This window comes from Octodon degus, unplaced genomic scaffold (genome assembly GCF_000260255.1).
Source record: "Octodon degus isolate 3935 unplaced genomic scaffold, OctDeg1.0 scaffold00091, whole genome shotgun sequence".
Lineage (NCBI taxonomy): Eukaryota > Metazoa > Chordata > Mammalia > Rodentia > Octodontidae > Octodon > Octodon degus.
Genome location: NW_004524667.1, coordinates 6,889,551 through 6,912,484, shown reverse-complemented (window position 1 = coordinate 6,912,484; position 22,934 = coordinate 6,889,551). Strand labels below are relative to the sequence as shown.

The 22,934-nt window shown below is 36.8% G+C and overlaps 1 protein-coding gene across 1 annotated transcript in view; it reads left to right on the top strand.

Annotated features, from left to right (window-relative positions):
• The window catches only part of Tram1 (translocation associated membrane protein 1), a 43,681-nt gene extending 21,464 nt beyond the window's left edge, over positions 1–22,217 (top strand). Inside the window, exons 7-11 of the mRNA XM_004637536.2 lie at positions 11,395–11,465; positions 11,568–11,672; positions 12,591–12,734; positions 12,985–13,148; positions 20,689–22,217. Coding sequence (XP_004637593.1) covers positions 11,395–11,465; positions 11,568–11,672; positions 12,591–12,734; positions 12,985–13,148; positions 20,689–20,762 — 558 coding nt within the window. The 3' untranslated portion in view covers positions 20,763–22,217. The remainder of the gene's footprint in view (positions 1–11,394; positions 11,466–11,567; positions 11,673–12,590; positions 12,735–12,984; positions 13,149–20,688) is intronic.
• Positions 22,218–22,934: the final 717 nt, after the last annotated feature.

The following is a 22,934-nucleotide window of genomic DNA, read 5'->3' as shown; positions in this document are numbered from 1 at the left end:
TCTAGAGCACTGCTAAGCCACTGTTGTTTGGCCTATTGGTTTCAAGAGCTCCTCCTGCAAGGGCCAGGCTTGACCAGCTTCCTCAGTTTCCTCCCATTTGCCACATCCTACATATATGTGTGCCCCTTGAGCATGGTGCTAGGTGAGGTCTTTTATTGGTCTCAGATGGGTGAACACTACACTAGCGGGGCTGCAGCAAGAGGACAAGAGTTGGGAATATGTGGCCTGGGGCAAGGATGCTAAACACTGCTTTTTTTCTATATAAAACTCATTTTAAAATGAATTTTATGTAAAAAAAGAACTACATGGTGGATGCTTCTGAGGCTCTGGGCTCACTTGGAGAGAGATTAATCTCAGTGAGACCTCTGAAGCTATATTCAAAAAAAGAAAAAAAATCATGGTGTAGGGCTGCAGAAATAGCTCTGCAGTGCAAGTGCCTGCTTAGGCAAGCACAAGGACCCAGGTTCGATCCCTGGTACCACATACCATGCCAGCCCCAAGTCCGGGCACAATGAGCTGGCCACCAAGGCTGAGCATGGTGGCGCATGCCTATAATCCCAGCACTGGGGAGGCTGAAAACAGGAGGATCACTACAAGTCCAAGCTGCGTAGTGAGACTCTATTCCAAATACATAAAAGCCATGGTATAAGCCAGTGATGCAGTTCAGCGACACAAGCACCTGCATTTCAAGCATAAGGTCCTGAGTTCAATTCCTCATGTAGGTAGGTAGGTAGGTAGGTAGGTAGGTAGGTAGGTAGGTAGGTAGGTAGATGGATGGGTGGATGGATGGATGGCATGGTTTATTACCTACTCTACTATATTTTCATGAGGATGCCAATTTTAGGGTATATATTTTCCAGTTAGCCCCAATCCCTACCACTCCTTGTGGCATTTTACTTTTTCTGTGGTAAGTTTTGACTATACAAGCATTTCTTCAGACATACTAAGCGATTTGTATACACCTAAAGGAACCATTACTTAGGAAAATGTTTCTTGATAACTTCAGTCCTTAAAGCTATAGATGCTATTTTAAAAGCTTAGATATTTGATAATTGTAAGGTTAGAAGTTGGTGATGGGATTTTAGTCTCTGTCATTATCAACTACATTGACCAGCTACCAAAAAGGAGGGCTAACATACAAAGTTTGAGTCTGAATATAGGAAAGAAGCTATAGGGATCTTTCCATTAGCTGGTGCCAAGTATAGCCTTGACACATAATCAAGCTGAGATTTAAAGATGAAACATGAGGCAAATTAAATGGGTTTTTTGGGGTTTTGGTGGGTTTTTTTGCATTTTAATTTAGTGTTAGGAAAATATGGATATACTTCTGTGTCTTTTTTCCTTCTTTCATAAACAATGACACATCACATAGATTTTATTCTACTTTCCCTTTGTGTAACACTGTACCCTGGAGCTTACACCAGTGCAGTGAGTCAGAGATTTTCCTCCTTCCCCTTGCAAGCCACAGAGCCATCCGCTGTGTGCACAATTGTGTGTATCCTATGAATTGACGTATTAGTGGTTTGTAGCTTTTTACTATTACAAGTGGTGTTGCCATGAATATTTTTATTTTTTTAATTAATTTTAAAAAAGAGAAACAGCAATGAGACAGTTTCAAAACTGAATAGGACAGTTTCAATAATTAATACATTGCATATTGTTATATTCTTAGTGGTCATTCATAGGACAAGATGCAGACATGATATCCTTTCCAAATACTATTAGTACAAATCTTTCTTCTCATTGAATTAAGAGAAAGTAACTGTATATCTATCCTATTTTGTATATATAGATACAAAATGGTCCTTCCTTTGTATCCCCCCTTTTTTTTTAGTTTTGTTAGAGATGGGTATTCCATTGCCATTTAATTATTATAGGTGCGTGAAATCAGCAAAATAATCCAGTATAGTCCACTAATCCATAATAGTGGTGGGTTATCCATAGGACTGGCAATGTCAAAAGTTGTTGACTTGAGCCTTTCAGAGCTCAACATATTAATATGGCTTTACTTTTTATACCTCATTTTTATACTTTTCTGCTGGATTGTTAAGACCAAGATAAAGCAAGACCTGTATGACAAGAAATGTTATCTTTTGTATCTGACAAGGTCAGTCAAGTCCCCTCAGGATTTATCCTGTTGCCTGTACCGCGGTTTGCAGATCCTTTGTCAGTGTCAGCTATGTGGAAGAGTCAGGCCGTTGCTTGACCAATTTGCTCTCTGTGAAAGAGAATGCTTTCTCTCCATGTGACTCTCCTTAGGCACACTCTATGTCATCGATCACATTGCTTTGTGCCCCATAATCTCCTTGATCAGAAAATTTGGGACACAACTGAGTTACATGATGATACAGTATAGGTTCTCCTATGTCCTAAATCTTCACTGACCTTGAAAGACTAGGGCCAAAATGTTGGCTGTCCTTCCAGCCCTTCTTTTCTCTAATTTTTGCTCTGCAAACTTAGGTTGTTAACCCTCCAGAAGAGAAGCTTATTACTACCTTACAACATATGCAGTTGGGTTTAATTAACCTTACTATCTGTCAGGATATGAAACATCTTAGGCATAACATGGAACAGGTATTTTCCATCTAGTATTGATATGTTAAACTTCCAGTCTCTACAGAATATGGAGAAAAAAAATTTTAAAAATATTTTAAAAATATGAATAAGCAATTACATATTTTTACACAGAAATTTAGAAATCTAACCATATACGGCATTGTAGCATGACAGTCCTGTGACATTTGTTTTTTCTTGTCTTTTGTTCATTTATTACCTTTTTTTTAAAAAAAAAAAAAAAACATTTATTTGAGAGGCAGTATGACAATAATTGGTGTGTCATGACATGCAGTACATATTTAGAAGACCAGAGTGACAGGCATTCCAAGTGTGACCCTTCTATTATGTAATGCTTTCTTCAGTGCAGTTGCTTAGTTCACAGGCATCAACATATATAGTTAGTCAGGGTGAAAATCCTACTAATTAACTGCTACTTTCAAAAACCTGCTGATGTTTCTCAGGATCATTGCCTTACACATCTTGTGCGCATAAATGTATGGTTCTGCCCCTGTCATTTTTCCCAGCTTTTCTCCTTGCCCTCTCCTCGTCCAGTCCTCAAGTTCTCACTTTCCTTTTAATTGTGTTATACCTTTTTATTTGTATTTCTTCTTTTGAGTTCTTATTCTAGGGTGACGATACGATATTTACACATGTGGGTCTGGTTTATTTCACTTATGAGTATATCTTCAAGTGGCATCCACTTAAATATAAATGCTTCAAGTTTGTCATTCTTTATAGCTGAGTAACACTTCATTGTATAAAAATACACATCCTTTTTCTCCATTCTTCAGGTGACGGGTATCTTGGTTGTTTCCAAGATTTGGCTATTACAAATTGTGCTGCTATAAACATCGGTACACATACATCACTATGATATAATGTTTCAGATTCCTCTGAGAAAATTCCCAGTAGGGAGATAGCTGACTTGAATGGGATTTCCAATCCTAGTTTTTTAAGGAGTCTCCACACTGATTTCCATAATGGTTGCACCAGTCTACATTCCCACCAGCAGTGGAGAAGGGTTCCTTTTTCCAAAAACCACAGCTTCTCCAACGTTTGTTGTTGGGTGATTTCTTTATGATAGCCGTTCTTTCTGGGGTGAGATGATATCTCAATGTTGTTTTAATTTGCATTTCACAGATGGCTAGTGATGTGGAGCATTTTTTCATATGTTTATTCGCTTCTTTAATTTCATCCTCTGAGAAGTGTGTGTTCATCTCGGATACGCATTTCTGGATTGGGTCTTTAAATTTTGGGGCCCTAGTGTTTTTTAGTTATTTATAAATTCTAGAGATCAGACCTTTGTCTGAGTGTTTATAGTAATGATTTTTTCCAAATTTGTGGGTTTTCTTTTTACTTTGTTGGTTTCTTTTGACATGCAAAAACTTCTCCATAAGAGGAGGTCCTAGTAGTTAATTCTTTCAAGTATTACCCGTGCGATTTGATTTTTGTTCATGAACTCTTGGCCCACTCCTGTGTCTTCAAGAGTTCTTCCTACTTTCTCTTCCAGGAGATTTAGTGTTTCTGTTTTAATGTTTAGATCTTTAATCCACTTTGACTTTAGTTTAGTGCATGGTGATAGAACTGGGTCAAGTTTTAGTTTTCGGTATGTAGAGAGCCAGTTTTTCCAGCACCATTGGTTAAAGAGGCTGTCTTACTTCCAGTAAGCGTGTTTGGCATCTTTGTTGAAGATCAGGTGACTGAGAGTGTTCGTAGAGGCCTCTGCATCTTCTAATCTATTCCGTTGATCCTCTGGTCTATTTTGTTGCCAGTACCATGCTGATTTTATCACAGTAGCTTTGTAGTGTAATTTCAAGTCGAGAATTACAATGCCTCATGCCTTGTCTTTGTTGCCCAATATTGCCTTTGCTATTCTAGGTCTTTTCTGGTTCCAAATAAATTTTAGGAATGATTTCTCTATGTCTGTGAGGTATGTTGGCGGTAGTTTGATAAGGATTACATTAAATCTGTACAGCTATTTGGGAGTATGGCCATCTTCACAATGTAGCTTCTTCCTATCCAAGAGCAGGAAATATCTTTCCATTTTCTGAAATCCTCTACAATCTCTTTTTTCAGAGTACTGTAATTTCCCTTGAAAAGATCTTTGACTTCTTTAGTTAGATTAATTCCAAGATATTTCATTTTCCACGGAGCTTTATAAAATGTATTGTTTCTCTAATTTCCCTCTCAGTGTGTTTGTTTGTGTAGAGGAATGCTATTGACTTTTGGGTATTGACTTTGTATCCTGCTATGCTACTGAATTTGTGTATCAATTCTATTAGCTTCTTGGTGGAGTTTTTTGGGTCTTCCAAGTAAAGTATCATGTCATCTGCAAATAATAATTTAACTTTTTCTTTACCTATTTTTATTCCTTTTATTTCTGTCTCTTGTCTAATGGCTCTAGCTAATGATTCCAGAACTATATTGAATAGGAGTGGTGATACACGGCATCCTTGTCTTGTATCATATCTAAGAGTAAAAGATTTCAGTTTTTCCCCATTTAGAATTATGTTAGCTGTTTTGTTGTCATAGATGGCTTTTATTAGGTTGAGTAGAGGCTATCTATTCCAATTTTCTGTAGGACTTTGAACATGAATGAGTGTTGGACTTTGCCAAAAAACCTTTTCTGCATCAATTGAGATGATCATGTGCTTTTTAGATTTGGCTCTATTGATATGATGTATTACATTTATAGATTTGCGTATATTAAACCATCCTTGCATCCCTTGGATGAATCCTGCCTGCTCATGGTGTATATAATCTTCTTGATGATTTGATGTATTCTAATTTCTAGGATTTTATTGAGAATCTTGGCATCTATGTTCATGTGGGAGATTGGCCTATAGTTCTCTTTTTTAGTTGCATCTTTCCCTGGTTTTGGTATCAGTATACTAATACTTGCCTCCAGGAATGATTTTGGGAGGACTGCTTCCTTTTCAATTTCATTGAAGTGTTTGAGGAGTATTGGGGTTATATCTTCTGTAAATTTCTTGTAATTCAGCTGTGAATCCATCAGGGCCTAGACTTTTCTTTGTTGGTAGGCTTTTTATTACATTTCGTATTTTGTTGGCTGTCATTGAATTATTGAGAGTTGTTATATCTTCTTGAGTCAGTTTTGGTAATTTGTATCTTTCTAGGAATCTGTCCATTTCTTCTGTGTCTTCTATTGTGTGGGAGTAAAAGTTCTCCAAGTAACTATTGACAGTCTTCTGAATATCCACTGGGTCTGTGGTAGTTATACCCTTTTCATTCCTTATTGCTTGTATTTGAATTTTTTCTTTCCTCTTTTTGATGAGGTTAGCTAGGAGCTTATCAATTTTATTTAATCTTTCAAAGAACCAGCTTTTTGATTCATTAATTTTTGAAACTGTTTTCTTCATCTCAGTTGAATTAATTTCTGATTTAATCTTTATAATTTCTTCCCATCTTTGGGCTCTGGGTTTGGTTTGCACTTGCTTTTCTAGATGTTGGAAGTTCATCATTAGGGTGTTTTTATTTTTTCCTGTTCTGTTTTCCTACTGTGTGAGTTCACAGCTATGAAGTTCCCTCTGAGAACTGCCTTCACTGCATCCCATAAGTTCCAATAAGTTGTGCTTGAATTTTCATTGAATTGTAGATATTGTTGAATTTCTTGTTTAATTTCATCTGTGACCCATTGATTGCTGAGTAGGCTATTGTTTAATTTCCATGTATTTATGGGGTTTTTCTGGTTTCTTGTTTATTTCCAGTTTAATTGCACTGTGGTCAGATAATATGTATGGGATAATTTCTGTTTTTTTGCATATATTTAAGCATGACCTATGGATCAATATGTGTTCTATTTTTAAAAATGACCCATGTGCAGCTGAAAAAAATGTGTATTCAGCTGTTGTTGGGTAGAACACTCTATATATGTCCGCTAAGTCCATTTGTTCCAAGCTCTGGGTCAGTTCTGCTACTTCTTTGCTAATTTTTTTCTGTTTGACTCATCTTTTTGGGGATAAGGGGGTATTAAGGTCTCCTGTTAAGATTGTGGTATTGGATATTAGATTTTTCATATCCATTAAGATTCGTCTTATATAGTTGGGTGCTCCCGTGTTTGGTGCATATACATTTATGAGTGTTACCTCTTCCTCTTGAATTTTTCCTCTAACCAGTATATAGTGGCCTTCTTTATTTCCTTTGATCATTCTTGGTTTGAAGTGGAGACTGCCTGAGAAGAGGATTGCTACCCCTGCTTTTTTCTGAGGTGCTGGGGCATGTAGTATTGTTTTCCATCCTTTGACTTTCAGCTTATGAATTTCTTTATGAGTTAAGTGTGTTTCTTGTATGTAGCATATTGTTGGATTGTGTTTCCTAATCCACTGTGCCAGTCCTTTTCTTTTAATTGGTGAATTGAGTCCATTTACATTGATGATTATAATTGAGATGTATTGATTTACGATTGACATGTTATTTACTGCTGTTGTTTATTCCTTTTTGTCCTGTGTTTAATTGTTTGCCCTATTTAGTGGGTTCCTTTTGTTCTCGTTCATGGAATTCTGATCATTTTGGTCTCTAGAACATCTTTCAGTAGTCTCTGTAGGGTTGGCTTTGTCATCATAAAATTCTTTAGTTGTTCTTTGTTATGGAAGCATTTCACTTCTCCATGAAACTTGGAAGAGAGTTTTGCAGGGTATCGTAGTCTGGGCTGGAATTTGTTTTCATAGAGGATTCGAAGGACTCTGCTCCATGCTCTTCTTGCCTTCATGGTTTGTGGAGAGAAATTTGCCATTATTCTGATGGGTTTTCCTTTAAATGTGATCTGTTCCTTTTCTCTGGTGGCTTTTAGTATATTGTTCTTGTGCTGGCTTTCTGGGATCTTTACTATTATATGTCTTGGTGTGTTTTAATTGGGTGGAAGTTATTTGGAGTTCTGTATGCTTCAGTTAACTGGGTGTCAGATTGCTTCCTCATCTTTGGGAAGTTTTTGGCTATTATTTCTGCTCATATTCTTTTATATCATTTGTATTGACTCCTTTCTCATTGATGCCTGTTAGTCTCACATTGTTCATCTTTGCATCATCGTGCAGGTGATGTATTATTTTTTTCCTGCATCCTAGTTGATTTTGAGTTATCTTCTTACTTTTTCACTAGCTGTGACAGTGTCTTCAATATCTGAAACTCTTATCTTCACTTTCATTCAAACGGTTTTGCAAGCTTGTGATTGAAATTTTAAATTCCTGTATATCTCTTTGACTCTGCTTCATGCGATCTATTTCTTTCCTGTATTGCTCATTCAGGGATTCCGTCGCTTTTCTAATCTACTTTTTTTTTATCAGTACCTTCTTGAGAAGCAGTTATTCTTTTACTTCAGAGAGTATTTCTGATCTGATTTCCTCTGTAGGTTTCTGCATTTGATTCTTTACTTCAGACGCTATTAATTCAGAGATTTTTTTATTTCAAAGATTAATTCTCTGAGTTTCTCTATACCTTTCTGCTATTGTTTCTTTACTTCTGACGCTATTCATACATTTCAGCTGAACTAGTGTCCTCTGCACTTGTTCTGGGTGGGCTCGAGACCTGAGATTGCATTTTGCTCCTTCTCTTTGTGATTTCGTTTAGCACTGACCTCTGAATTTGGTGTAGAGCTTTGGTGCAGTTATAACCTTAGCACCTACTGAAATTCGGGTGCAGATATATTAAGTTTGAGTTTATCCGGTTGTGCCTGGTTTGGGTCTAGCTGTTGTGCTCAGCTCCTTCCTGCTGCAGCCCTTGGAAGTAAACCTGTTGTGGCCCTCTGTTGTGCCCCTGACCCAGAGAAAGCAGGGGACCGCAGAAGCTCTCCCACACACTAGCAGGGCCTTGGCATGGGCTGTGTTTGGGGGGTCTCGAGGGCGCAGCAGAGGGTCTCACTCGCATGGTGGGCCTGGGTTTTGGTCCGGAGAGTTCCTGCAGGTTCATGAGAGCTGGAAGCTCCCCCACACACTCACCGGCCCTGTGCTTGGGCTGGATCTGGGTAAATGGGTTTTTGAAATGAAGTTTGTAATTTTTAGATTTTTCAGAAAAGAAAAAGGTAGTTTATTTTCTTTGATAAATGACTGATGTGTAACCCTGCTTGGGCTTCTTTAAAATTAATTTTAACAATCTTTCTAATAAGTTACTGTAAAATGGGTTTTATAACATACTAGTTTTTTGCATTGGCTTATGCATATTTCTGGGTAATAAAATGAGTTTAGTCAGCAATTAAAAACAAAAAATCTCATAAATATTGAAGATTCCTTTGATCTGTTATTTCATCAGAACTTTGAAGCATTGATGAACATCTGAAGGAATTAGATCAGTCATAATGCTTACACTTAAATGCTTCCATCCTGTTTTACCATATTTATATATACTAGCTCATACTTTTATCTATCCTTATTTTGTATAAAATTATTTTGTGGCATTTTTATAAGATATATTAAAATGTTAAAGTATTTGTTGATACTGTCTAATAAATCATTTTGTACCATACCAGTAATAAGCTAAACTTCAGGGAACAGTGGTGTTTCATATATGTAGGGGCAACTTTTTATCTATAGCATATCTAGTTGCATCAGTAACACCACAAGTAAACTTTACTGAGAATCTTGTAAAGGGAAGAAAAAGGCTCCCTCGTGGGTAACTTTAACATGTTATCTCAGTACCCTTTCTTCCCTCTCTTTCCTTTTGTGAGGAAAAATATTTTGTTGGAAATATGAAAATTACACGGAAAGGATTTTTTTTTTTTTTTTTTTAACTGAGAAAAAAGTATATATTTAGAATTAGCCAGCTGGACTCAGTTTAGATGATCCCAATTTTGTTGGCAACATCCAATGCATCATAATCAGGAGCCAGTCGAACATATGCCTTCTTCTCTCCATCAGGCCTGATTAGGGTATTGACCTTGGTTGGCAACATCGATGTCATAAAGCTTCTTTACAGCCTGTTTGATTTGGTGCTTATTGGCTTTGACATCCACAATGAACACGAGTGTGTTGTTGTCCTCAATCTTCTTCATGGCGGACTCTGTGGTCAGGGGGAACTTGATGATGGCATAGTGGTCAAGCTTGTTTCTCCTGGGGGCGCTCTTCCAAGGGTATTTGGGCTGCCTCCGGAGCCGGAGCGTCTTGGGACGGCGGAAGGTGGGCGACGTTCGTATCTTCTTCTTTTTGTGGCTGTGGATGCCTTTCAGCACGGCCTTTTTGGCCTTCAAAGCTTTTGCTTTGGCTTCAGCTTTGGGAGGGGCAGGGGCTTCCTTCTTTGCTTTCGGCGCCATCTTGGTAAAAAGGGAAAGGATCTTAAGAGCACTTTAGAAATACTTTTCCAGTTGGCAGGACCATTATAAACTTAAGAATTTTCCTGAGATTCTTAAGATATAGTCCTGTTTGTAGTACTCTTCAGACTGTTAAATGTTCTACCTAGCATTTTATTCTTTGTACAATGCTTACTAAAGAAATGTTTTCAGTTTCACAACTGGACTTGTAAAATGTCTATCTCAGAAGATTTGGGGAAGTAGTTTCCACTGAGAATTATACAGGGAGAAATAGAGCAGCAGTAGAGTCCCAGAAGCAGGAGACCGTGTAATGAGCTTCCAGGAAAACAGAGTGCAGTCTGCCAGCATCAGCCCACCATGTTCTTCATTTTAATGAGTCGGTGTACTACATGAGTAGTAACCAGGCTAGTGTTAAGTGTTATAAATAAATAATACATGTGAGGAAAATAGTCCAAACCAGGCAGAGCAGAAATGGTAGAGGCACTTAATCCAAAAGCATGTATTGAGTTTATTTATCACTGTCAGTGTTCTGTAAACATTTTAACTGCAACCCAGGGTGCAAAGCAAGATTTACTTAATAATTCAGTATGTGTGTATAAAATCTGGAATTTCATAATATCTATTGCACAGTGGCTTTTTAAAATTCTGTTTTCATATTTTAAATGATGCTGATGGGATTCCTAAATTAACTTCATAGTCTAGTAGTAGGTTTTTACTTACATTTTTTAAAAACTCTGTTTTTGAGATAACCAGGATTACACAATCAGGTAGGGACTAAAGGAGAAAAAATTAGCAAAAATTAAATCTGGATACTGGGGCTTATAGAGATACTGATCAGAAAAAATATGTAGTTAGGTGGTACCATAAATGAAAGAGAAAAATTTCAACTTACGTTTTGATGATTGTAATTGTCAAGGGGTTAAAGTATAACATTAAAAATGTGGCTATTAGATAAAATTAGCACACTACTAATATACAGCCATTTTATTATTAGAACATCAAATCCCTAGCATGTAACTATGGTTAATAATATATCATTTAATAAATCTTTATTAGAAAAAGAACTGTATCTCTTAGATCTAAAGGGGATTTCAAGATCATCCATTTGAAATAAACCCAAATATTCACATTTTACACATGAAACAGCTGAAGCCAAGATAAAAACATCAGGAAGGCCATATGGCATAGAGATTAGGCTGAGGGAGAAAACAGCCGTCAGGTGCCCTACTTCTCTTATAGTATAGTTTTCACTACCCCACTCTGCTCTTAACAGAAATGTTCTTAGGAGGCTGAGGCAGGAGGATTGAAGCACATTCAAGGAACCTGGGCTGTGTGGTGAGACCCTGTCTCAGAAATGTTACATAAAATAAAGGACTGATGAAGTAGCTCAGTGGTAGAACACCTAACATGCACAAAGCCCTCGGTTCAGTCTTACTACTATTTAAAAAGAAAAAGTTGGAGATGTAGCTCACTCACTGGTAGAGTATTGATTGAATCTGGGCAAGGTTCTGGGCTCATTTTCCAGTGCCACCAAAAAAAGTGTTTCACCGTGTTTTAATCTATATGTATTTTTCTGTTTATAGGAAGATATTCCTCGTCAGCTTGTCTACATTGGTCTTTACCTCTTTCACATTGCTGGAGCTTATCTTTTGAAGTGAGTTGGGATTTTGCTTGGGTGTATAAACAGACAGGGCAGATGATATGCTAGTTTAATTGATAATTAATGTTTCTATTCGGAATGTGTTTTTTTCTACAGCTTGAATCATCTAGGACTTGTTCTTCTGGTGCTGCATTATTTTGTTGAATTTCTTTTCCACATTTCCCGCCTGTTTTATTTTAGTGATGAAAAGTATCAGAAAGGGTAAGTTAATGAGTTGTTCTTGTTTTGTATTTGGCAGGTTATTTAACGGCACCTAGGTTACCAAGGTTCATGCCCTTAACATACTACTACTTTTTAAACTAATAGCATTAAATACAATGAAACTGTTTAGTAATAGTTACACTTGGTATTTTAATCTCAATGAAGTCTTTCTCAGAGAGATTATTATGTTAGAATTTGAAATTTTCAAGGCTTTTGGGGTTTACTTTTCCATTATAATGTCTACTTTGTATATTGCATGTTTTTATGTTGGTAGAAAGAATGATAGAGAAGAAAATTTTCAAAAGGAAATAAAAGTAGATAAGATAACCTTAGAAACTAAGAGATTTTCATAGGAAACTTGGACTCAAGTGAAATTGGAGAGGTATAAATTGTAGAAAGTGTGAAATCTTTTTTTTTTTTTCAAAGTACTCTGCAATGGGAATTTGGTGTCGTATTCTTCATAGCTTTATAGCATTCTACATACAGTTTATTTTTTCCAGCAATTTTCAAAACTATTCTGCATATTTCTGAGGAATTTCAGTATTATTGATACAAAAAAGAGATTAACATGTACCAGTTCCCATGATGAATATAATCATTCTGTACTGTAAATGTGTGCTAATGAAAATAGTTTTTAAAAGAGGTGAATTAAACAAAAAATTTAAAAATAAATTTAACAGATTTTTCTGTTAGATTCTTAGAATTTTAAATAGGTTGATATATGTTATTTTTCTCTTCAAAAGTGTGATGATACGTTGCATTTCCCAGATATCTAACTTCAGAGAAAAATTTACTTTTTTTTTTTTTTTCAGAAGAAGATGTTTTAATATGCATTTAATTGATTGGAATCTAATTTCTAATAAAATATTGTGTTGCTTTGTGGTTTCGTGATTTGACCTAATGACATTTTTCTTACAGATTTTCTCTGTGGGCAGTTCTTTTTGTTTTGGGAAGACTTCTGACTTTAATCCTTTCAGTACTCACTGTTGGTTTTGGCCTTGCAAGAGCAGAGAATCAGAAGCTGGATTTCAGTACTGGAAATTTCAACGTGTTGGCTGTTAGGTACAGTTTAATGCATTTTGAATCACTGTATAGTATATATTCCCATTTTCTCTACAATGTATCTGTTGCAATTTTATTTCTAAATTAAAGTGCTAAACAAACCTAGGATACTTTATTAGTGGAGTGTTTAACATAATCTTGTCAGCAGAATGAAAATTATAGCATTAAATTATTATCAAAGCAGGGTATTATACACTTCTTTGATGGCCATATTTTCATCGACTAATTTTTTATTTCTTAATTTTTTCAGAATTGCTGTTCTGGCATCCATTTGTATCACCCAAGCTTTCATGATGTGGAAGTTTATTAATTTCCAGCTTCGAAGGTGGAGGGAACACTCTACTTTTCAGGCACCACCTGTAAGGAAGAAACTACCAGTGACTAAAGGTGGCAGGTCTTCTAGAAAAGGAACAGGTTTGTATTCATTAGGCAGTGAAAAGCTAATTAAGTAAAAAACACTTAAAAAAATTTTGTTATGAGTCTTGTATTCAAATGTTATAAAGAAAACTGATTATATTAACAAATGAGGAAGAAAATTATTCTTCCTCATATATACAGGCTATTCTTTGGCTGAGGAGAGTTAGTTACATGCCTCAGAGCATGTCAGCTAAGTTTCTGTTTCACAAGTTTTCCATGATTATTACTTTGAACCACTGTTGACCCATGTCTTTGGGCACTTCTAGTAAACAGCCGAGCAAGAGTGTGATGGTACCAAGGTGGTTTTTTTTTTCCCCCCAAGGTTCTTGCTTATATTTTGTAGTTCTGTTTTGGTTGTTTGTTGAGACAAAGACTTGGCTGTGTGTAGTTTAGGTTGGCAGTGAACTCACTGTGTAACCCAGGCTAGCCTTGCGCTAATGGTGATCCTCCTGCCTCATCCTACCAAGTTCTGGGATTACAGATTTTCACCACCATTACCGGCTTTATTCACATTTTAAAAACTACAAACCCCTTCTATCTGCCTTTTAGTCCCAAGTGGAACGTTTTTTATAACTTCTGATTCTCTATACTTGTACTTAACTTTTCTCCTGACTTTTGAATAAAAATACATTGACTTTGCAGATAATATTTTAACTGTATATTTGATGTTATATTTGAAACTAACAAAAGGAGTACCAGTTTAAAAATATATCATCTCTGTTCTGCTTTTTGTAACTTTTGATATCTGATAGTTTATGTCTTCCACTTTTGTCCCGGTAGTTCTTAGCATGTTATGTGTGGTCCATTTCAATATAAAAAATTTTGCTCAGATACTGTGTTGAATTACAGTGAATCTATAGATAGAGATATTGAGTATTTATTAAACATTTTTATTGGGGTTCTCCAATAAAGTTCACCTTGAAAGTATACATTTCATTCTTTTTTACATACATTCACCAAGTTGCATGAACCAGAATATTTTCATCACCCCTAAAAAGAAGCCTCATGGCCATTAGCAATTTGTGTTCCCTTTGTCCTGGCAACCACCTCTCTTATTTTTTGTCTCTCTGGATTGGCTTTTTCTTTTCTTTTTTTTTTTTTCATTTTTGCGGAACCGGGGATTGAATTCAGGCCCTTGTTCTTGCCAGGGAAGCACTTATTCCACTGAATCATCCCCCCAGCCCCCTGTTTTTTCTTGATAGAAATGGAGTGATACAATATGTGGTCTTTTGTGACTGGCATTGGTTTAGCTTTTTTTTTGCAGAACCAAGGATTGAACTCAGGCCCTTGGGCTTGCCAGGGAAACACTTATTCCACTGAGCCATCTCCCCGGCCCCAGCGTAGCATATTTTTGAGGTTCATCTATGTTATAGCATGGATCAAGATTTCATTCCAGGGCAGCACTTATTCTACTGAGCCATTTCCTGGGCCTAAGATTTCATTCCTTTTTGTGATTAAATATTCCACTCTGTGGATCTATCACATTTTGTTTCTCTGTTCGTCAGTTGATGGACATTTGGTTAATTCCACTTTTGTCTGTCACGGGTAATACATTCATGTAGAAGTTTTTTTTTGTGCACCCACTTTCATATTCTTTTTTGATGAAGGTATGTTTAACATTTGGAGGGAACTGCCAAACTGTCTTCCAAAACAAAAGATGTACCATTTTATAGTTTTTCAGATACCCAGTTGTTCCTGTGCCATTTGTTCAAATGACTAACCTTACTCTGAATTGTCCTAATACCATTCTCAAAAGTCATGTAGTAAGAGTTTTCAGTTCAGTTCGGTTTTTTTGTGTCTGTCTTGGTTTCTGTAGCTTTTAAGTTTTGAAATCAGAAAATGTGAATCCTCCAATTGTATTCTTTTTTGCACTTTGTTTATTCTAAGTGTCTTGTATTTCCATATGAACTTTATCAATTTTTTTTTTTTTTTTTTTTTTTTTTTTTTGGTGGAACTGGGGATTAAACTCAGGCTCTTGGGCTTGACAGGCAAGCACTTATTCTACTGAGCCATCTTCCTGGCCCCTCCATATGAACTTTAGGATGAGCTTTTTTCACTTTCTGCAGGAAAGCCAGCTGGGGGTTTCACAGTGACTACCTTTAATCTTTAGATTGCCCAGGGGAGAGTGTGAGTGTGTCTTTTCATGTTATCATTGAGTAAATCCTGTACTTTTTTCATTAAATTTATTCCTAAATACATTATTCTTTTTGATGTTATTGTAAATAAAATCATCTTCACTTCATTTTCAGATTGCTCACTGCTAGTGTATAGAAATTGAATTATTTTTCATGTTATTCTGGTGTCTTCCAACCTAGTTGATTTATTTATTTTAATAGTGTTTTAATATGAGTAGATTCCTAGATTGGAGAGATAGGTCAGCAGGCTTAAGTGCCTGCCTGGCAAGCACAAGGTCTTGAATTCAGTCCCCGGTACCAAAAAAATATGTGTGGATTCCTGTGGATTTTCAGTATACATGGATCATCCATAAGTTAAAAAATAATTTCCACTTTTTCATGTGCAACCTTGAATGCTTTTGTTGCGTTTTCTTGCCAGATTACCCTGACTAGAACCTCTCAACTGGTGTTGAATAAAAGCATCCTTGTTTTGTTTTTGATCTTAGGGGTTCAGAATCTAATCTTAGCATTAAGTATGATGTTAGGTGTGTGTTCCCTCAGGAAAAGAAGTCACTTTTCTGTTCTTCATTTGTTTGTATTTATGTATGTATGCTGGGATGAATTTGGGGAGGAGTTGCTTTTTTGTTTGCTTTGCTTTTTGCAAATTTGGGACTCAAACTCTGCATGTTACACAAGTGTGTTCTGTCACTGAGCTGTTTTCCTAGACCCATTTATATTTTATCACAATCAATTTTTGTTAGTTTTTTTTTTTTTTTTTTTTTTTTGTATCTGTTGAAATGATCTTGTGGGTTTCTTTTTCTGTTGGTATTCCAGGTCACATTTATTGTTTTACAGATAACAGACTAACATTGCATTCTTAAAATAAATCCCACTTGATCATGGTATACAGCCATTTTTATGTTTCTAGGTTTTGTTTGCCTAGATTTTGTTGAGGATTTTTATGTGTGTATTAAAGGATATTGCATATATTGTCTGTTGCAATGTCTTAGTCTTAGTTGGATAGCAGGATACTACTGGCATCATAGAACAACCTAGAGCAGTGATGGGGAACCTTTTATAACTTTCAGTGATAACGAACAGTCCACTGCAACACACATCCCGTAGGTTTGCCACCACTGACCTGAAGTATGTTTCCTCCTTTTCTGTTTTTTTGGACAAATTCTCAAAGGCAGTGTTTTACAGACATAGGGATCTTGTATATGTTTCATTCATTTTAGTCTAAGGTGTCTTATATCTCAAGCTAATCTATGTGCTTTTTATTTTATTTATTTTTGTGTCCAACTCAGCCCACCCAGGGAGCAAGGCTGGCACAGCATGTGGTGCCGGGGATAGAACTGCGGTCCCTAGGCTTGCCTAAGCTTGCTTAAGCAGGCGCTTTAGACCACTGAACTATCCTGCCAGCCCTGTATGTGCTTTTTAAAGAAGTTTTAATTGTTATACTGGTATAGAAATGCCATTCATTTTAAGATATATTTAGAACCTCCTTAATTTATTCTGAAGTTTATGCTCAAATATATGATCGTATTATCTCCAAGTCCTGTACCTTTTCTTTGCTACAAACACACCATGATATTATCTGAAGAAATAGGTTTTCTTTATCATAAAGGAGAGATCTTACACTATTTTACTGTTAATGTTTTGGGCTAGGGGATGTGAATCAGTGGTAGAGTGCTTGCCCCTAACCATGTGAAAGGTCCTGGGTTCAGTCCCCTGTACTAACCAAAAAAAGTGTTTTGTAAATGCCTTTTATTCTTTATTTATTTTTGGACACAGGGACTCACTATGCAGTTCAGACTCATAGTAATCCTCCTGTCTCAGCCTCCCAAGTGCTGGGCTCACAGGTGTGTGCCAGTGCGCCTGGTGTTCCAGGGCTGGTGCTGCATGCAGTACCTGGGGATCAAACTCTGGACCTTGCACTTGTCAGGCAGGTACTTAGGCTGCCAAGCTATCTCCCCAGCCCAATACCTTTTATTATGTTATAGAAGTTCTCTTTTGTGCTTGATTTACTATAAATTTTCATCATAACTGGATTCACACACACACACACACCCATCTTGGGGTTTGAGCATAGAGCCTCACATGCACTAGGCAAGTACTCTACTTTCCCAGTACTTTTTTTTTGTTTAAGATACTCTCTTTAGGGCTGGTGAGATGGCTCAGTGGTCTAAAGCACCTACTTAGAACAAGCTTAGCAAAGCACAGGGACCGTGGTTCAATCCCCCAGCACCACATGCCAGCCAGCCCCGCCCCCTGGTGGGCTGAGCTGGCCACACACACACACACAAATAAATAAATAAATTTTTTAAAAAAAGATACTCTCTTTAAATTGCCTGTGCTAGGGCCAGCCAAATAGCTCAGCAGATTAAAACGCCTGCAAGCAGGGGCATGCTGAGACCGCAATTAAAACCAGGTGTAGTGGCGAACACCTGTAATCCCAGCTCTTGGGAGACTGTAAACAGGTGGATTACTATGAGTCTGATCTAGTAGTAAGACCCTGAACACCCTGTAGACCCTTCCCTAAAATACAAAAAAATAATAATAATAATAAATTGCCCATGTTGACCTCAAATACATAACCTTCGATCCCAGCACTCTTGGAGACTGAGGCAGGAGGACTACAAATGTGAGCCCAGCCTGGGCCACTTAACAAAACCCTGTCTGAAAAATAAAAAAAGGACTAGGGATATAGCTCACTGTGAGGTCCCTGGTTTTTAAATATTTTCTTAGAATTTATGCATCTGTATTAATGGAAAACACTGGCCTGTAATTAGCCTTTTTGTGTGTATTATCTTTTATTAGGTTTTACTGTCAGCGTGACGCTTGCCTTAGAGCATTGCTCAGGTTTGTTCTTTGTGCCCTGTCAACATTATTACTTCTTCAAATGTTTGAAAGAATTTAGCAATGGGGCTGGGGAGATAGCTCAGTAGAATAAGTGCTTGCCTGGCAAGTTCAAGGCCATGAGTTCAATCCCCAGTACTGCTAAAAAAATTCAGCAATGAAGCCATCCATTTGTATTTTTTTAAAAAATACAGCTCAGATTTTTTACTTGTCTCCTGACAAATTGTGTTTGTTTAAGAAACTTTTCTATTTTGTATAAATTCATGAATTATCTAAGATTGTTCACAGTATCCCCATTATTAATGCCTGTAGATCAGTACTGGTTTTGGCTTTCATTTCCTATGTTAGTAACTTAGACCTTTCCTTTCGTTTTTTCATCAGCCAAAACCAACTTTTTTTTTTTTTTTTTTTTTTTTTGTGGAACTGGGGATTGAACTCAGGCCCTTGCACTTGCCAGGGAAGTGCTTATTCTACTGAGCCATGTCCCCAGCCCCAAAACCAACATTTGAGGGCCAAGAGGTAGCTCAGTATAGTATCTCCTTAATGTATAAGAAGGCCTGAGTTTTAATGCACGCAACACAAAACAACCTAATATTTGTCTTTTTTGTTGTTGATTTTATTAGTTGTATCTTTTCTGTAGCATTGATTTCTATTCTTTCCCTTTCTCTGGATTTAATCTGCTGCGGTTTTGTTTTGTTTTTGTCTTTTTTAGACAGGGTTAGGGCTGGGGAGATAGCTCAGTAGAATAAGGTCCTGAGTTCAATCCCTGGCACCGCAAAAAAAAAAAAAAGAAAAGAAAAGAAAAGAAGAAATGAGACAGGATCACACTATGCAGTTGAAGCTGGCCTTGAACTCACCTTGTAGTTCAGGATGGCCTCGAACTCACAGCAATTCCTTCAACCCCAGCTTCCCAAGTGCTTACCATACCCAGCTAATTTGCTGTCTTGTTATTTATCTTTGAGATGATCTTTAGACCCTTGATAGGCCTTGAAATCAGATTTTTATCTCCTTGTCAGTATGAGATTTCCAGTTCCTTTTAATTTTGTAGTTTCTTAGGAATTGTTTTCTGTATGATTTCTGTCTTCCATGGTACATACACATTTTAATATTGGCAAACGTGTTGAGGAAGAAATACATGCTCAACTCAAGGCTATTGCTCTGTTGTGCTCTCAGTTTCTGAATCTACAGATGTAGGTCATCGAGTATGTAGATTATCTCAGGGAAATAACAGTTAATGCAGTCACCTTGGTTCATTTCCTTCCATTCTAAAACCCTGTCACATCAAGTCCTGTCTGCCATCTGGTGTTCCAGAAGCATGAAATACCTGGTTTTATAGTCAACTTTTATGGCTACTTTTGGAGAGAGGCAAGTCAGCCATTAGTTACTGTGTACTGGCTTTCCATAGGAGGCCACAGCCAGGCACGATGCCACAGCTGTGCTGTGAGCACAGAGGGATGTGAGGCAGGAGAATCGCATGTTCAAGTTCCATCTGGGCAACTTAGTGACCCCATCTCAAACCTATAAAGCAGAACGGACTGGGGTTGTAGCTCAGTGGTGAAGAACCCCTGGATTTAGTTGCCTAGAACTACAAAAAAAGCCATGACAGCTCTGAACACCATCTCAAATTGCATTTTGTTTAATTTGTTTTAAAGAAGTGTCTCTATCCAAAGACTTTGAGGTCACATGAGATTTTTATTTCTACTAAAACTACTCTTATAATTTTTAAATTCTTGGGGCTTTGTGCTTTTTTTATGTTTGTTCATAAACAGGGTTTCACTGTGCAGCCTGGGCTAGTCTCAAACTTGAAGTGATCCTCCTGCCTCAGTCTCTTTAAGTACTGGAATTATAGGCCTGCCCAGAAAATTCTTACAGTTTTTAAAAATAGTTTTTATCACTTTTTGTGGTAATACTGAAAAAACTGTTCATTAGTATTTACTGTTTTTTAATTTTTTTGTTTTCAGTTCATCGGGTTCAACATTAGGTTTTATGATTGATTAAATCTTGAGTAGTTTTTGGTTTTGTTTTTTGTCTTTTTTAATGTATTTAGTACAGGGTCTGCAGGGTCTCAGCAACACAGATTAGACTCGTAGTGATCCTCCTGTTCTCAGCCTCCCAAGCACTGCAGTTATAGGTGCACGCCACCACGCCCAATGTCAGTCACTATCTCAGGGTGCACCAGGGGCGGGGCCGGCACAGCATGCTGGAGATCAAACCCTGGTTGTAGGCAATTTAGTCTGCTGAGCCATCTGGCCAGCCTCTCAGTAAAGTTAATAAGTTTTACTTGAGTGTATACTGTACTTTAAATTTTCTTTTCTGAAGACCAGGCCTGGTGGCATATACCTGTAATCTCAGCACTCAGGAGGCTGAGGCAGGAGGATCACTGTGAGTTCAAGGCCAGCATGAACTACATCTTGAATTAAAGGCCAACCTGTACTACATAGTGAGACCCTGGCTTGAGGCAAAAAGAAAAAAAGGAAGTTTTCTTTGCTAAAGATTCTTCTATGTACAAAAATTATTATCTGCATTAACTTAAGAGAGTAACACTGATAATTTTCTCTTTTCAGAAAATGGTGTGAATGGAACAGTAACATCAAATGGAGCAGACTCCCCCCGTAATAGAAAAGAAAAATCTTCATAATGAATTGTAAACTAATTGATCAATGTCCCCAAAGAAATCTGCTTTTTACTATATCTTTCAGCACTAGAGATTTTTCTGTTCTTGAAAATACAGTTTGTGCTCTTTGATTCTTGCTGTTGTACTGTTTCATGCATTTTTTAAAAGGGCATTTGAGGGGAGGATGATTACTATAAATAAAAAAATACTTTAGCTTAGACTAAGCTACCTGCCTTCAAAATAGTTTAGGGACCACCGCATATTTTATTTTGTTTTTTAATCTTTGGACATTTTTCTAATAATTCGGAGGGGGGAGAAAACTATTTGCAGATATCCCACATACCAGTGAAGCAATTTCTTACACTCACCAATTTTTTATATTAGCAAGGTGACCTGTTCCAGCAAGGTCGTAATTTTTTAGTTAACTTTCAGGGTAAAATGAAAATACTATAAAGTCAGATGTCAAACTTTAATGTTTTCAGTGTTCTCTATTTTAGGAATTTTTGTAGCCTTTACACCTGGAAAAAATAATTTGTAAAATCACCAAAGTAATTGTGTGCTTTATTTTATACATAGTGGTTGTCAGTGGTAATGCCCCATACATACTAATAGTTACAACATGTGAAGATCTGTTGCCATATATAGAGAATCAAAATACCTGATTAGCATAAAAGTATTTGTGAAGTAAAGTCTTATGCATTTTCAATACTTGTAAATTGGTAATCACAAAATATTTACTATGAAGAGGAAAATCCAATTTAGCCCTTTTTGATATGTTTATTAATAATGATTCTTACTGGGGGCTTGTCATAAGTTTGATATGCACAGCATCTTAGAAATACCATGTACACCCTTTTAAAAGACAATGCCTACTTGATTTATAAAAAGATGTCAGGTAATTATATTTGGAAAACTAATGCACTAACTTTAAAGAAATTGAAAATTCAGGTGGATAGTCTTACAAAAGACTGCTTTATGTTATAACTATAGCTTTGGTCCCATCTTTAATTGAGAAACATTTATCTGTATAAAACATATTTTTGGATAAATATATATATATATATATTTGTATCTACAGAAAGGCTCTAAAAACCATTTGAGTAAAATATTTGGTTCCCTTTTCTATAATTATACTTTCAAACCCTTACAGGTCTGTTTGGTTTGTCTGTCTTTATAGTATATCTAGTGCACCTTTTGGTGTTCGTGTCTTCTCCACTTCTCACTTCTGTCACCAGCTAATAAATGTTCGTGCCATTTCTAGTGTAAAAGTTGCAGATCTCTGAGGTCTGTGGTTTAAGTTGCCATGCTGCTAGAAAGTGTGCTTTCTATTTCCAGCTGTTTACCTACTTCCTGGAAAAAGTAGTAGCTCTCTGTAGCATTATGGAGTTTCAGTGGAACCAAATTTTTGCCATTGAAAACTGGCATTATATTGATCTACATTGAGAAATAAATCAGAATAAAAATTTTTACTTTCACAAACTGCTTCCTGGATGAGTCCTTCTTTGTTAGTGTTTATGCAGTAAAAAAGTGTATAATTTCATTAAAATGCCCCATTAGGAAAAGATCGTTAGTTCCATAGAGTATTTATAAGGGCTCCTGAGGGAGAAATGCTTGATAGCCAAATGTATTTGGTGACCACTGGATTAAGGTGTTTCTTAATTGGACAGGATTGTCCAGTTCTTAGTATGCCACTGTGTTTCACTATACTCACAGAAACACTGGCAGTGGGGGTATCATAGGATTTCCCACCTCATTTGACTGTGAAATCCTTTTTTGATTGAATTTCTTACAGCACTTCTGTTCTGCAGCATACATATGGATTTAAAAAGAAGACAAAAATCCTTTTGTATTTAGTTAGAACTTAGGAGACGCACACACGCCTACAACTATAATTGTAAGTTGTGAGCCCTCAGCCCCAAATCAACCCAAAAGTCCTTCCTTAGTGGTTTCCAGATCCTATGGAGATCACTATTACCTGAACTAAGAACTTCAGGCCCGGATGGGAAGCATGCAGGTCCGTGGACCTAGACAGCTGCTTTCTGCTCTTAGATGCTTAGTGCCCTTGAACTGGTCATTTTGCTATTCTGAGGTTTTGTCTTTCCTCTAAAATGCTTTGTTGGTCTGAGGCTATAGCTCAGTGGCACAGCACCTGCCTGGCAAGTGTGAGGTCCTGAGAATGAATGAATGAATGAATGA